A 16,892-nucleotide genomic window follows, 5' to 3' on the forward strand; every position below is an offset into this window, starting at 1 on the left:
GGTGAACAAGGGGGCCATGTCATTATTTTTTCATCTTTTAGACCTTTACTGGCCAGCCACGCTGTGGAGTAGTTGGATGCATGTGATGGAGCATTGTCCTGCATGAAAAGCATGGTTTTTTTTGAACGATACCGACTTCTTCCTGTACCACTGCTTTAAGAAGTTGTCGTCCAGAAACTGGCAGTAGGTCTGGGAGTTGAGCTTCACTCCATCCTCAACCCGAAAAGGTCCCACAAGTTTATCTTTGATAATGCCAGCCTATACCAGTACCCTATCTCCATCTTGCTGGTGTCTGAGTCGGAGTGGAGCTATCTGTCCTTTACTGATCAGCCTCTGGCCCATCATGAGTCACTGTCATTTCATCAGTCCATAAAACCTTTGAAAAATCCTTCTTAAGATATTTCTTGGCCCAGTTTTGACATTTTATGTTATGTTTCTTGTTCAAAAGGTGGACATTTTTCAGCCTTCCTTACCTTGGCCATGTCCCTGAGTATGGTACACCTTGTGCTTTTTGATACTCCAGTAAAGTTGCAGCTATGAAATATGGCCAAACTGGTGGAAAATGGCATCTTGGCAGCTTCACGCTTGATTTTCCTCAATTGATGAGCAATTATGTTGCGCCTTTTTTGCCCAACATGCCTCTAACGATCCTGTTGGCTATTTGCAATGAAGCGCTTAAATCACACTTCAAACGTTTGGCAATGTCAAGATTGCTGCACCCCTTTGCAAGACATCTCACAATTTTGGACTTTTCAGAGCCCTTCAAACCTCTTTTCTGACCCATATTTCCAAAGGAAAGGAAGTTGTCTAATAAGTATGCACCCCTTATATAGGTGTTGATGTCATTACACCACACCCCTCCTCATTACAGAGATGCACATCACCTGATTTACTTAATTGGTAGTTGGCTCTCTAGCCTATAAAGCTTGGAGTAGGACATGTATAAAAATTGTCATTTGCCTAATAAGTCTGCACACAGTGTAGACTACTATTTTCAGTTCCCTGACAGGGGAAGACTTGCAGCTGATGTCGAGTGCAGAGTCCCTGGAAGGATATTTGTTAGACCATTGCTCCCCAACCTCTCTGGCTGGCATACTTTCTTGGACATCTACAATAAAAGTTATACTCTTATCCGCCCAGGTAGAAGGACCTTCTTGTCTAGGGACCTGGGCGATATGTTGTGAATATCATTAGACATGGTGCTGTTCCCGAGAGTGTTTCTGCGCTCCCTCTGGTGGCTAGTGCCGGTAGTGGGTCCGATTCTGCATCTGTTGCTCAGACAGGTGCAGGAGATGATTGCTGTTCCAGGAAGCCTATGGAGTCCAGCCTGGAGAAATAAAGGAAGACAATTTCTGTCTAGCCTTTGCTGGTGATAATTGTTTCTGCTCAATGAGAAAATGTCCTGAACTTTGTCCTCCAGCTTTGAGGCTTTTGCCTTTCCCTGCAAGTTCTGTTTATGCATTTTTTTCTGCTCCTTTTTTGGACTCTCCAGGAATGATTTCTGCAGCGATTTTTTCGTTCCTTTGCGTCGGTTTTGTTTACATGCCATCCTGGTCTGCAGCTATGCCTCATAAGTATTTTTATTTTTTCCTTCTGAGATTTAATTAGTTCTCAAGCACCTTTTTGTTTCTTGCATGTGAATAAGTGCTCTCCCTGCACTTTGTTTGTAGGACTATTTATTCCCAGCAAGAAAGGGAGTTTTGCTCCCAGTCTAATCTAATCTAGAGTTTGTATTTTTGTATCTCATGTATTTGCACAAGAATTCCTGATATAGTGGGAGGAAAGATCGTGTGATCTTTTTAAGGAATTTTTGATTATCAGGTGTTGGTATTTCTTTAAGGGTTTTTAGTGGCTGTAACTAGGAAATCTATCCTATCCTTTTGTATCTAGCTAGCAGGGACTCACTTTGCTTAACCCTATAATTTCCATCTGTGTGTTGTTTTTTCTTAAATCACCGTCGTTATATGTTGGGGGCTTGTCTCTTTCCTTTGGGGCAATTCTGAGGCAAGTCAAGATTCCTCATTTCATCTTTGAGGTTAGTTCTCTGGCGGTGAAGAGGAGTCTACCTTGGTTAGGAACGCTCCACTGCTACTTCTATTTGTATTTGTGCAGTTAGTGAATTGCAGCCAGCTAAGTTTCCAACTACTGTTGTGCATTATCTTCAATCATCGTTTATGTTTTTTTTGCAAGATCTTTTGTGGTCTCATGACCATAACAGCGATTCGTCCCAAGAGGCTAGGATGTGTGTTATGATACGGAACCATGGAAGACCACCATAAATCATTGGTAAAAGGTGACAAGAGCATTGGCAACTAATCTGGCCGCCTTCCCCTTACTAACCATCACAACTAGAAATAGCCGATGGGTGAACTAACATCCTGTGCACCGCGAACCCAGCCGAAGAACTAGCTATCCTAAAAGGAAGGAAAGATGAATAACTCTCTACCTCAGAAAATAGATAAAGAATAGCAAGGCCCCCACAATCAAAGACTGCGGTGATATAGGAAAACACAATACACAGATAGATCATAGGATTAGCAAAAGGTGAGGCCCCCACTGACTAAAATAGAAAAGGACAGGAAAGGGGCTGATGGTAGCCAGAGAAAAACCCTAAAAAATTCCAAATTCCTGATAGTACAAAAAAGCCCTCAGATCGCACGATCTGCACTCCGTCCTATACCAGGCGCTCTTGTCATACCAATGAACAGAAAACAGGAATCATTACAAATTCAAAAAAGCCACAAACACATGGACTTATAGGAGCAATACTCCAAACATAACTGCAGAGAGTTTCCCAGCTAAGCAACTGAGAGGGAAGATCCCTGCATGCAAATAAACTGAAAACAACCACAGCAAATGACAAACTCAGATAAGAGCAAAAAGCACAAAGGAACAAATAAAGAGCAAAGTATATATCTGAGGTAGATGTGGTCTGAAGCAGGCTAGTGAATAAAGAACAACCGACATCCGGCATAGCCTGCTATCAGACCAGGATTTAAATAAGCAGAGAGTTAGCAATGGAAACGCCCATTGCTCAACACACCTGGTTTCTGTCCAAACCATTCCTGGCCACAAGAGGGAGCCTTCCAGCAGCCAAAGCATAACTGACATTCACAACATTACCCCCCCCCCCCCTTGAGGAGGGGTCACCGAACCCTCACCAACGCCACCGGGTCGCTCGGGATGAGCATGATGGAAGGCGCGAACCAACCTGTCCGCATGAATGTCAGAAGCCACAACCCAAGAGTTATTCTCCTGCCCATAACCCTTCCATTTCACAAGGTACTGAAGCTGTCGCCTACTGCGACAGGAATCTAGAATTTTTTCAACCTCATACTCCAGATCCCCTTGTCCAAAAACAGGGTCAGGAGGCGCTGCTGTAGGAACCGTTGGCTCCACATGTTTCTTCAACAAGAACTTATGGAAGACCTTGTGAATCTTAAATGACACAGGCAGAGTCAAACGGAAAGATACAGGGTTGATAATCTCCGAAATCTTATAAGGTCCAATAAATCTGGGCTTAAATTTAGGAGATGGAACTCTCATAGGAATATTTTTAGAGGACAACCACACCATGTCCCCTACTTTAAACCGGGGACCAACAGTCCGACGCCGGTTGGCAAACTTTTGGGCAGTTTCTTGGGACTGAAACAATTTATCCACTACCTGCCCCCAAATCTGCTGCATTCTGTTTACCACCGAATCCACCCCTGGACAATCAGACGCCTCAAGCTGCCCCGAGAGGAACCTGGGGTGATACCCAAAATTGCAGAAAAAGGGGGACACCAATGTGGTAGAGCTAGCTCTATTGTTAAGGGCAAATTCAGCCAAAGGCAAAATCGAAACCCAGTCATCCTGATCCGCAGAAACAAAACACCGTAAATAGGTCTCCAGGGTCTGGTTAGCCCTTTCAGTCTGACCGTTGGTCTGAGGATGAAACGCCAAGGAGAAAGACAGCTGAACACCCAATTTGGAGCAAAAAAATCCTCCAAAACCTGGATACAAACTGCACCCCTCTGTCAGAAACAATATTTTCAGGAATACCATGCAAACGAACAACATGTTGGAAAAACAAAGGCACCAACTCTGATGAAGACGGCAACTTAGGTAGGGGAACCAAGTGGACCATCTTGGAGAATCTATCACAGATCACCCAAATCACAATCATTTTCTGAGAGACGGGAAGCTCTGAAATAAAATCCATAGAGATGTGCGTCCAAGGTTTCTTAGGTACCGGCAAAGGCAATAACAGCCCACTAGAACGTGAACAACAGGGCTTGGACCTAGAACAAACTCCACACGACTGCACAAAACGACGGACATCCCGGGAGAGGGAAGGCCACCAAAAAGAGCGTCTCACAAGATCCCGAGTACCAAAAATGCCAGGATGACCAGCCAAAACAGAGCAATGAACCTCAGAGAGAACTCGGTCTCTCCATTGGTCCGGGACAAACAGTTTCCCCGCAGGACATCTCTCAGGTTTATCCCCCTGAAATTCCGCCAGTGCCAACCGCAGATCAGGCGTAATGGCCGAGAAAACTACACCATCATTCAGGATAGTAGACGGCTCGACAACCTCCAAAGAGTCAGCACAGAAACTCCTGGAAAGGGCATCGGCCTTAACATTCTTGGTTCCCGGCAAAAGAGAGACCACAAAATTAAACCGGGTAAAAAACAAAGCCCACCTGGCCTGCCGAGGATTCAACCTCTTGGCCGATTCCAGATAGATGAGATTCTTGTGGTCCGTAAGCACCACAACTTGATGTCTAGCCCCCTCCAACCAATGTCTCTACTCTTCAAATGCCCACTTCATAGCCAATAATTCCCGGTTCCCCACATCATAATTCCGTTCAGAAGGAGCAAACTTCCGAGAGAAAAAGGCACAGGGCTTAAGTTTACCCGAAGTAGCGTCTCGTTAAGTCAGAACAGCTCCAGCTCCGATCTCTGAGGCATCGATCTCAACTTGAAATGGGCGAGACACATCAGTTTGCTGCAGGACTGTGGCAGAAGTGAATCACCTTTTAAGCTCCTGGAAGGCCACAATCGCCTCTGGGGTCCAAATGCTCAGCATCAGCTCCCTTCTTGGTCAAATCTGTCAGAGGTTTGACAATGGCAGAAAAATTGGCTATAAATTTACGGTACAAATTAGCAAACCCCAAAAACTGCTGCAGGGATTTTAGAGAAGTCTGTTGCACCCAGTCGTAAATAGCCTGAACCTTAACCGGGTCCATTTCGATAGCGGGAGACAAGATGAAGCCCAAAAAGAAAATCCTTTGCACCTCAAAGAGGCACTTTGACCCCTTAACGTACAGTGCATGATCCTTAAGTATCGGAAAAACAGCCCGTACTTGCCCAACATGAGAGTCCCAATCATCAGAAAAAATCAAGATGTCATCCAAATACACAATCAAAAATTTACCAAATTTACCAATAAGGTCCCGAAAAATATCATTCATGAAGGCCTGGAAGACTGAGGGTGCATTAGTGAGCCCAAAAGGCATCACTAGGTACTCAAAATGCCCCTCAGGAGTATTAAAAGCCGTCTTCCATTCATCACCCTCCTTAATACGGATGAGATTATACGCACCCTTGAGATCCAGTTTTGTAAACCATTTGGCGCTCTTCACTCTAGCGAAAAGATCAGACATCAGAGGCAAAGGGTACTGATATTTGACCGTAATTTTATTAAGAAGACGGTAATCAATACAAGGCCTCAACGACCCATCTTTCTTAGCAACAAAGAAAAAGCCAGCACCCAAAGGAGAAGATGAGGGCCGAATGTGCCCCTTCTCCAATGATTCCCTGATGTATGACCGCATGGCATCATGTTTGGGCACAGACAAGTTGAAAATCCACCCCTTGGGAAATTTACAACCCGGCACCAGCTCAATGGCACAGTCACAGTCCCGGTGTGGGGGCAGAGAATCAGATTCCTGGTCATTAAATACATCACGGAAATCAGACAGGAAGGCCGGAACATCAACTGCCTGAGCAGACGTGGACGACACGGAAAGGTCCTGATGCAAACCTTGACAACCCCAACTAGCTACCGACAAGGATCTCCAGTCAAGAACTGGATTATGGGTCTGCAACCACGGAAATCCCAGTACCAAGGTATCCTGTAGATTATGCAATACTAAAAATGTACAAGTTTCCTGATGCGCTGGTGCAACTTTCATAGGCACCTGGGTCCAAAATTGGGGTTTATTTTCTGCCAAAGGGGTAGCATCAATGCCCCTTAAAGGAATAGGAGTTTGCAAAGGAACCATGGGGAAACCACAATCCCTAGCAAACCCAAAATCCATCAAATTGAGCGCTGCCCCTGAGTCCACAAAGGCAAATGCAGAAAAGGAAGACAATGAGCAAAGCAATGTGACAGACAAAAGAAACTTTGGTTGCAAAGAACCCACAGTTAGGGTACCTTCACACTTTAGCGATGCAGCAGCGATCCGACCAGCGATCTGACCTGGTCAGGATCGCTGCTGCATCGCTACATGGTCGCTGGTGAGCTGTCAAACAGGCAGATCTCACCAGCGACCAGTGAACAGCCCCCAGCCAGCAGCGACGTGCAAGCGACGCTGCGCTTGCACGGAGCCGGCGTCTGGAAGCTGCGGACACTGGTAACTAAGGTAAACATCGGGTATGGTTACCCGATGTTTACATTAGTTACCAGCGCACACCGCTTAGCTGTGTGTGCAGGGAGCAGGGAGCCGTGCACACTGAGCGCTGGCTCCTTGCTCTCCTAGCTACAGTACACATCAGGTTAATTAACCCGATGTGTACAGCAGCTACATGTGTAGAGAGCCGGAGCCGGCAGCACAGGCAGCGTGAGAGCTGCGGAGGCTGGTAACTAAGGTAAATATCGGGTAACCACCTTGGTTACCCGATGTTTATCTTAGTTACCAGCCTCCGCAGCTGCCAGACGCCGGCTCCTGCTCCCTGCTCGCTTCATTTGTCGCTCTCTCGCTGTCACACACAGCGATCTGTGTGTCACAGCGGGAGAGCGCCTTTGAAGAAAACGAACCAGGGCTGTGTGTAACGAGCAGCGATCTCGCAGCAGGGGCCAGATCGCTGCTCAGTGTCACACACAGCGAGATCGCTAATGAGGTCACTGCTGCGTCACAAAAAGCGTGACTCAGCAGCGATCTCGGCAGCGAGCTCGCTGTGTGTGAAGCACCCCTAACAGAAGTAGCCAATCTCCTTTCACGTTTAGGGCAGACAGATGTTATGAGAAGCGACTCCACAATAGAAGCACAGTCTATTCTTCCGTCTGAACCCCTGCCGACTAGCATTAGAGAGGACCCTATCACACTCCATAGGCTCCAAAGGCTGTTCCACAGGAACAAAACCAGCAGGTATCTTCCTGCGCTCACGCAACCGCCTATCAATCTGAATGTCCAAGGTCATAGAGGCATCAAGACCAGAAGGGATGGGGAATGCCACCATTACATCCTTCACTGTATCAGCAATACCCTTCCGAAAAAGAGCCGCAAGCGCGTCATCATTCCATTTGGTAAGGACCGCCCACTTTCGAAACTTCTGACAAAAAGTTTCAGCAGAATCCAAACCCTGAGTTAAGGACAAGGCCTTTTCTGCTTGGTCCACAATATTGGGTTCATCATATAATAAACCCAAGCCCTGAAAAAAGGACTCCACATCACTGAGAATCGGATCATCAGACGCTAAAGAGAAGGCCCAGTCCTGAGGTTCAACACGCAGTAAGGAGATGACAATCTTAACCTGCTGTACGGGATTCCCTGAGGACTTAGGGCGAAGGTCAAAAAATAATTTACAATTATTTTTGAAACTCAAAAATCTTGACCTATCTCCCGAAAAAAATTCAGGAACAAGAATCTTAGGCTCTGCAAGGGGAGTCTGTGCAAGAAAAGACTCTATATGACGAACCTTAGCATCAAGATGAGCAACACGCTCACCCAATTCATCCATGCTAGAAAAAAGAAATCTTCCACAAAACCCAAAGAAAAAGAGAAACACAAAAAAAAACAATTTTCAGCACACCTTTTTTTTTTATTTTTCCTTCTTAAGAGTACCCTTTAAATTTGTAGGCCGGATGTACTATTATGATCCGGAACCATGGAAGACCACCATAAATCATTGGTAAAAGGTGACAAGAACATTGGCAACTAAACTGGCCGCCATCCCCTTACTAACCATCAACACTAGAAGTAGCCGAGGGGTGAACTAACATCCTGTGCACCGCGAACCCAGCCGGAGAACTAGCTATCCTAAAGGAAGGAAAGATGAATAACTCTCTACCTCAGAAAATAGATAAAGAATAGCAAGCCCCCCACAATCAAAGACTGCGGTGATATAGGAAAACATAATACACAGATAGATCATAGGATTAGCAAAGGTGAGGCCCCCACTGACTAAAATAGGAAAGGACAGGAAAGGGGCTGATGGTGGCTAGAGAAAAACCCTACAAAATTCCAAATTCCTGATAGTACAAAAAAGCCCTCAGATCGCACGATCTGCACTCCGTCCTATACCAGGCGCTCTTGTCATACCAATGAACAGAAAACAGGAATCATTACAAATTCAAAAAAGCCACAAACACGTGGACTTATAGGAGCTATACTCCAAACATAACTGCAGGGAGTTTCCCAGCTAAGCAACTGAGAGGGAAGATCCCTGCATGCAAATAAACTGAAAACAACCACAGCAAATGACAAACTCAGATAAGAGCAAAAAGCACAAAGCAACAAATAAAGAGCAAAGCATTTATCTGAGGTAGATGTGGTCTGAAGCAGGCTAGTGAACAAAGAACAACTGACATCCGGCATAGCCTGCTATCAGACCAGGATTTAAATAAGCAGAGAGTTAGCAATGGAAACGCCCATTGCTCAACACACCTGGTTTCTGTCCAAACCATTCCTGGCCACAAGAGGGAGCCTCCCAGCAGCCAAAGCATAACTGACAATCACAACAGATGTGTGTCTGCAGGATACTCATGCGGGCCTGGGCCTAGGCTACTGCTTGGATGTACAATGTCATAGATCCCAGTATTGACATTGTCAACCTCAGTGTTACCGATCTCTGTGTATCGCTGAGATTTGGAATTGATTTCTGACTGATTTTCCCTGGGCAGGAAGGATGTTTGCTTGCTTGAGTCTAGTGGGATTCTGTGGAAATTCTTCCTTGTGGAGGGTTTCAGATCGGACTTCCTTGGATTTACCTTCCACCCCAACTTCTTTAGGACCTCGAGGGTTATCTGTATGTGCTGTTGGAGTACCGGAGTTGAGGAGCAAGGACAAGGAAGCCATTGAGGTAGGGAACAATGCAGAAGTCTTGTTCCCTAATGAAAGCCACAACCTCTGCCCTCAGCTTGGTGAACACACAACGAGCTGAGCAGATGCCGAATGGGTTTACGTTGTACGGGTAGTAGTGTAATATCTACCGGTTGTGAGACACCACAAACTCGAAGAATTTCTTGTGAGACTGGTGGATTAGGATATGGTAGTAGGCATCCTTTAGGTCGATTGTTGCCATTACGACATTGCACCTGATTAGTGGAATTATGGACTTGACTGATTCCATTTTAAACCGTCTGTAGGTTAAGTACTCGTTCAAGGGTTTTAAGTTTATTAAAACCCTGTGCGAGCCATTGGGTTTCTTTATCAAGAATAACTGAAAGTAGCGGCCTTGTCTGACCTCTGTCTCTGGAAGTGGTGATATTACCCCAGACCTCTGGAGCTCTCGAAGACCTTACATGAGCGTGTCCTGCCAACCCTGAAAGGAAGTACAGGTGAGTCTTAGATGTCGTGGAGGATAGGAGGAGAGCTCAATCTTCAACCCGTCTCTGATAGTATTTAGGACCCACTGGCTTGATGAAATAATTTGCAATTGGGAAGGAATTTTGAGATGTGGCCTCCTACTATGTTGGCGTCATTGTTTCTCCTGATGCTAGTTCCAATCGTTCGACCTCTGGGAGGTAAAAATGTTCCTGCCTTTTCATCCTTTTAGGTAACTCCACCATCCTGTTTTACCTTTACCTCTATACTGAAATGGCTGGCTCTGAAAATATTTTTTATCGGTTTATGCTCTGGTAGTGAATTTTTCGATTGCCCTTTCTAGTAACTCGTTTAGAGCCAGACTGGAGATGTACTCTCCCTGGAAGGGGATGGAGAAGAGCCAGATCTTTGATGTAGCATCACTGCTCCAGAACTTGAACCACAGGGCCCTTCTTGCAGAATTTGATAGTACTGCTGCCTTTGCAAATCAGCGATGAAGGAGAAAGCGAGTGAGCTCTGACCTCAGCTACCTGGTATAAAGGTGGAATTTTGCTGTAGCAGTGTTCTGGTCACCAGCCACGAAGCACCGCAGGTAACCTCTTCATGCCCTCATAAGGACAGAAAACAAAACTGGAAATGGGAGGTGGTAAGGGACTCTGTTTCCTATCCCTATTTGGTCAGAGAGTTAACTCCTGCTGTGGTGCTGTCCTGGAGGGTGACTAGAGAAAACAAGACTGAACACAAGGAGGTCACAGACGTTTACACCTCATAGGGGAGATCTCCATCTACCTGAGGGTCCTGTGGAGGAGGAGGAGCAGGACATCTCTCTGGGGTCGTCCTCGTACTGGAGAGACCTGCAGGAGACACAAACAAGACGGACATCATTATTACATACAGATAATTATAGGGTGGGTGTATTCAGTCCTGTCTATTACCTGGTGATGTGCGGGGCTGGGGCTCCTCCATCATCACCTCCTTGTACTGGTCCTTGTGTCCTTCTAGATACTCCCACTCCTCCATGGAGAAATAGACGGTGACGTCCTGACACCTTATAGGAACCTGACAACACAATGATACCATCATCACCCAGAATCCTCCAGTGCCGTCCTGTATAAATGTCCCAGCATTCCCAGCAGTGTCACCTCTCCAGTCAGCAGCTCCAGCATCTTGTGGGTAAGTTCTAGGATCTTCTGGTCTTTGATGTCCTCATGTATCCGGGGATGAGGTGGAGGCCCCGGGATTGGGCTCATGGTTCCTCCCTGTCCTTCAGACACAGGAGCCTGACAGCGATCACTAGAGGTCTTCACTACTGTGTAATCCTGAGTGTGGAGACATTAATAATATCACTTCAGACATTTCCAGAGTCCATCACCTCCCCGGTCATATCCTCTGTTATTCCCATAGATAATGATGTAATGTGATGACATCAGAGCCTCTCACCTCCCCGGTCATATCTTCTGTTATTCCCATAGATAATGATGTAATGTAATGACATCAGAACCTCTCACCTCCCCGGTCATATCCTCTGTTATCCCCATAGATAATGATGTAATGTGATGACATCAGAAGCTCTCACCTCCCCGGTCATATCCTCTATTATTCCCATAGATAATGATGTAATGTGATGACATCAGAGCCTCTCACCTCTCCAGTAAGATGGAAGATTATCTCCAGGGTGAGGTGTATTATCCTCTCCGCCATCTTGCCTCTGTCCTTCATTGTCGCAGAGATGTGATCAGCAGAGGATTCTTTATTATAGGAATCTGAATGGAAAAATGAGGAGACTATTAAAACAACGTAAACTTCATAGTAAACAATACAGAGAAACGTTTACATTGTAACCGTCATGTAACCATATACCCCGGTTTCTGCATCTAGGCGGTGCCGCATTTGCTCTGTGGACAGCACTGGGGGCGCAGGCGCAGTGCTGTGTGACATTAGTGTGGCTGTGATTTGTTGTGCCGTCCAGCATGGGATCTATGTCTCTCTGCAGAGTGCTGGGATCTGTAGTTCTACACTATGTGCTGGGAGTCTTGTGCGAGCACAGGTCCTGTTTAACCTTAAGAGCTTCTTCCGGCTCAAGGTATAAACAAATAAGTGCCCCAAAAGACAGTATGATACCCCCACTGTGAATTCCTCCACACGCACCGTATGATGGACCCCACACAATCCTTCATACTGTATAATTCCTCACATACAGTATAATGGCTCCATCATAATCCTGTAAACAGTGTAATGGCCCCTACATTGATTCTATATGTGACGCCCTGGACCAGCCAGGTAGTCACAGGTAGGCCCCGTACAACACCTGTCCCTACATTAGGTCACATCAGCCAACCACAAAAACCCTACACCACCTTCCTCAGTGCTGATGGACACACCAGGGGGCGTGGTCAGGTGGTTGACCACGCCCACCGAGGAGTTCGGATAGCCTGAGGCGGGAAAAGTAGTCAGATGAGTTGGAGGAGAGGAGTAGGAGAGATCGTTCAGGAGATGAAGCAGAGTAGAAGCAGGCCTGTGACACAGGTCTGCGGCAGTCTGACAGGTGCCAGGGTCGGAGCCCAGGCACATTTGGCTAGCAGGCATACGGAGGCCTCTGCCCGCAGGAGCCGGGAAGACAGCCTGGTGGAACCATGGTGGACCGGGACAGGGTAGTGGCCCGCCGGTACCGACCCAGGGAACAGACTGGAAACCAAAGCACAAGGAGGGGGTACTCAGACCCTGAAACGAGGTCCAGAAACCACTGGACTGAGTTAATTCACTGATTGCGGCCAGGACTATAGGTCCTTTCCCACCCAAGTTCCAACTGAAGACAACAGCCCAACGAGGGGGATAGAAAGCCACCGCACAGGCAGGAGATCCCACGTGCCAGCGTCTGCGGGCAAAGGGCTTTCCCGACATACACAATGCCGGGGAGCGGATTCCCTGTTGCTGAAGCACAGGCAGCAGAATCACACAACACAGTGCAGGAGAAAGGCAGAGACCACCAACCGGGTGGGGGACCTGACCGCAGCCGGCTGCGGGCACCGACCACCATCAACTCAGTTTACCAAAGACTGGTGTGTGTTACTAAGCATGAGTACAACAGTGCCCTCCGGCCGCATGTTGCCCTGCACCGCCCAACTCTCCGCCAACGGGTCCCGGGGCCACCATCCCTACCCACGGCGGGGTTAACAACTTGCTGCGCAAATATCTCCCACGGGTGCCCTGTAAAACAGCAGCGGTGGTGCACACCTTCACCACAACCCGTGGATGGTGTCACGAACTTACCAACATGGCTCCGGCCGTACACCTACATCCCCTAAAGCGCCAGCCCTTCCTTTCAGATCGAAGTGACCATTGGGGCCCCCGGGTCCGGAGACGCTCGAGCCACCACTCGAGTCCGGATCAGAGTAGGCTCGGCGGCCGCCGAGCACCGGGGCGGTACACATATACCGTGTTTTTCAAAAAATAAGCCCTCCCTGAAAATAAGCCCTAGCCACGGTTCAATAATGGAGTGTCCGTGCAGCTAAAAAAGTTAGAGATACTGCAGTACACTTCATTATAGAAAGCGGGCACCCCACAATCACACTCCACAGACGCCGAGCGGGAGGCCCTGCAGTGATCACACACCCACACACATCTGATCACACACACACACACACACACACACACACACACACACAATCACATCACACACACACCGCATCACACACACACACACACACACATCGCATCACACACACACATCGCATCACACATCGCATCACACACATCGCATCACACACATCGCATCACACACACACACATCGCATGACACACACACATCGCATCACACATCGCATCACACACACACACACACACACATCGCATCACACACACACCCCACATCCAGCGACACCGATTTCTTCTGGATGGCAGAATCCTGGGAGGCTGGTCAGTGGAGCACAAGAATGCTTGCTTGCTTGCTTACAGGACCTGTGAGCCGGACACGTGACTTCCTCCCATCATTCCCTGCAGCCAGAAGTATTCTGTAACACTGGATGTAATGTGTGTGTGTGTGTGTGTGTGTGTGTGTGTGTGTGTGTGTGTGTGTGTGTGTGTGTGTGTGTCAGTCAGTCAGCCAGAAGCATGGAAGGACGGCATGCAGCACCCACCAGAGATCACAGGGAGGACCTGGGAGCCATGCAGACATCCGGGTCTGGTAAGTATGTGTCCTCTGGAAAGTGGGGCGTCTGCTTTTTTGGAGGGGATAAACTTACCCCCAGCCATGTTTCTCCAAAAATAAGACCTCCTCCAAAAAAAAAGCCCTAGTGCTTTTTGGAGGGGGGGGGGGGGGGGGCAAAAACAGTATAAGACAGTGTCTTATTTTTGGAAAAACACGGTAGTAAAATGCCCCCCATTACTAGTGCTACCTGTGCAGCTGCACAAGGGCTCAGGAAATAAGGGGGCCACATCCACCTCCAAAGCAGCATATCACTAAACAAGAGGAAAAACTGGGAATCATAGTCCAATTTATCAAAGAATGAGTCATAAACTAGTTACCTGCAAAAATATAAAACTTTTTTTATTACATATTTTTATAGCAAGAAATAGATCAAATCAAATAATTTACACATTCATAACACAACAGGTTTTACAAAAAGGGGGTCCTAATGGTTAAACACTAAAGGTCCAACCAAACAACCATGAGGGTGAGAAATCAGGTCCAAATTATATATATATATATATATATATATATATATATATATATATATATATATATATATATATATATATATATATATATATATATATATATATATATATATATATATATATATATATATATATATATATATCTATATATATATATATCTATATATATCTATATATATATATCTATATATATATCTATATATATATCTATATATCTATATATATATCTATATATATATATATATATATATATGCATTATTTAGCACACCTCAAAACAGTCATATATGATGATATCCAGCCATCAAAAGACGTACAATTGTATGGAAATTGCATCAAAAAGTTTGTGTTTCCACATGGAAAGCAGCATGTAGCTTCTGTTATAGAAACATTACTGGACTGCGAACGGCCAGTACAGTGGCATGCAAAAGTTTGTGCACCCTTGGTGAAAATTGCTGTTATTGTGAACAGTTAAGCAAGTTGAATATGAAATCTCTAAAAAGGCAGAAAGTCACAGATGACACATGTCCTTTGTATTTTAAGCAAAAAATAAAAATTATTTTCATCTTTTACATTTTAAAAATTACAAAAAGGAAAATTGACTGATAGAAAAGTGTGGCCACCCTTGGATATTTGTGTGCTCAGATAACTTTGATCAAGGTTTCAGTCCTTAATTATCTGTCTGTTATCTTGCGTTAATGCAAGTTGGGGGTGCAGCCCTCCTGATACTGAGGCTGAACAATTACCTGCGTCTCACTTTTTGCTGTGTATTTAATCTGGGACCCAGCTGACCACTTTACCATCCATATTGAAGTTTTGGACATGACACAAGTCAGGTACAGAATATGTTTTTAACTTTAGTAGGTTAGGGACTGTCTCAGATGGGTACACCGTGACGAGGTGAGACAGCTTCTTACCTTTTTGCAAAAATGTATATACTAAGTACCCTGTTATTAAGCACTTGCAATTTATTTATTTATAGTCAGGGTATTTTTCCTACAATTTTTCTCCTTGGTTTTTTTCAGTCCTTAATTACCCTGTTAGGGTTAAGCACCCGTCACATTTAGCGACTTACCAGCGATCCCGAAAACGATGCGACCTGATAGGGATCGCTGGTAAGTTGCTGGTGAGATGTCACACAGTCAGACCTTACCAACGACTCAGTAACGATACAGGTCTCAGTAGCGACCTGTGTAACGATCTCTGCTGTCACTGGGACCCGGTCACACAGCGTCAAACATAGCGATGCGTCCTGCCCAGCAGGACATCGCCTTTGGAGAAAATGGTCCCAACCATTCAGCAATGACTAGCGATCTCACAGCAGGGGCCTGATCGCTGGTAGGTGTCACACGAGATCGCTGCTGTGTCACGAAAACGGTGACGCAGCAACGATCTCATTAGCGATCTCGTTAGCGATCTCGTTGTGTGTGACAAGGCCTTTATGGCTTGTTCACCATCATTAGGAAAGACCAGGTGATGGAAATTTCAAACCTTTATAAACACCACAGCCTCCTCTAACCTTGTGCCAAAAAACAACAGCCATGGGTTCTTCTAAGCAGCTGCCTAGCACTCTGAAAATGGTGCAGGCCCACAAAGCAGGAGAAGGCTATAGGAAGATAGCAAAGAGTTTTCAAGTTGCCCTTTCCTCGGTTTGATATGTAATTAAAAAATGGCCGTTAACAGTGAAGGTCAAGATTAGGTCTGGAAAGAAGAATTTCTGTGAATTCTGTGAAAGTTGACAAAAGCAAATCAGTGATGAAATTCATGGACAAAATGCAGCCAATTCCCCGGCTATGATGGCCTTTAGCGTGTGCGCAAGTTTCACAAACGGATACAAAATCTTTAATATCATTAAACATGGATGAACACCAAAAAAGTTTAGCAATAGCTTTCAGGGTAGCTGGGACCCCTGGGTGACCACTCAAAATAGAGTCATGAAAGTTCAGCAGACATAATCTCAGGTACACAGGATCAAATAATTTGGACTTTGGAGTAGTGGAAGGACCTAACAACTGGGCTTCACGATGTAAAGCTTGCAGGTGCAAGAAGGGAGTGGACCCACTGAACTACAGCACATAGAATATCTTAGGGACGTGGCTATGGCACGCACCAGTTTGTCACCACAGCCTCTGTTTGATGAGGGTGTATTTGGTGAGGGTGTATTTGGGCTGCAAGTAGATACCAGTTGCCACTCAGGGAGATGCGGTGCTGTGACAGCTGACCCCAGGGATATGGACACTGACAGTCTCTGATGAAGCAGATTTGGCTGATATGGTACGATGCAGCAGTAGCCAGTACAGCAGGCTTGGCCGATAGGGTACGATTCAGCTGCAGCAGCTGAGACTACGAAACAGACAATTTTAAGTAACACAGCAGCAGCACATAGGTAAGCAACCTTAACAACGTGTTTCTAGGAATAGACCACGGTAGTTTAAATACCAAGTGGCTCTCAGCCATAGGCTGAG

General features: G+C 46.0%; 1 protein-coding gene across 1 annotated transcript in view; it reads right to left on the reverse strand.

The window, feature by feature from the left end:
* The window catches only part of LOC142279148 (uncharacterized), a 72,896-nt gene that overhangs the window by 20,958 nt on the left and 35,046 nt on the right, over positions 1-16,892 (reverse strand). The window contains exons 7-10 of the mRNA XM_075332666.1: positions 11,397-11,515; positions 10,895-11,071; positions 10,688-10,811; positions 10,542-10,606 (exon numbers count right to left, since the gene is read on the reverse strand). Of these exons, the coding sequence (XP_075188781.1) occupies positions 10,542-10,606; positions 10,688-10,811; positions 10,895-11,071; positions 11,397-11,515 (485 nt within the window). The remainder of the gene's footprint in view (positions 1-10,541; positions 10,607-10,687; positions 10,812-10,894; positions 11,072-11,396; positions 11,516-16,892) is intronic.

Source organism: Anomaloglossus baeobatrachus, unplaced genomic scaffold (assembly GCF_048569485.1).
Source record: "Anomaloglossus baeobatrachus isolate aAnoBae1 unplaced genomic scaffold, aAnoBae1.hap1 Scaffold_424, whole genome shotgun sequence".
In the NCBI taxonomy this organism is placed as follows: domain Eukaryota; kingdom Metazoa; phylum Chordata; class Amphibia; order Anura; family Aromobatidae; genus Anomaloglossus; species Anomaloglossus baeobatrachus.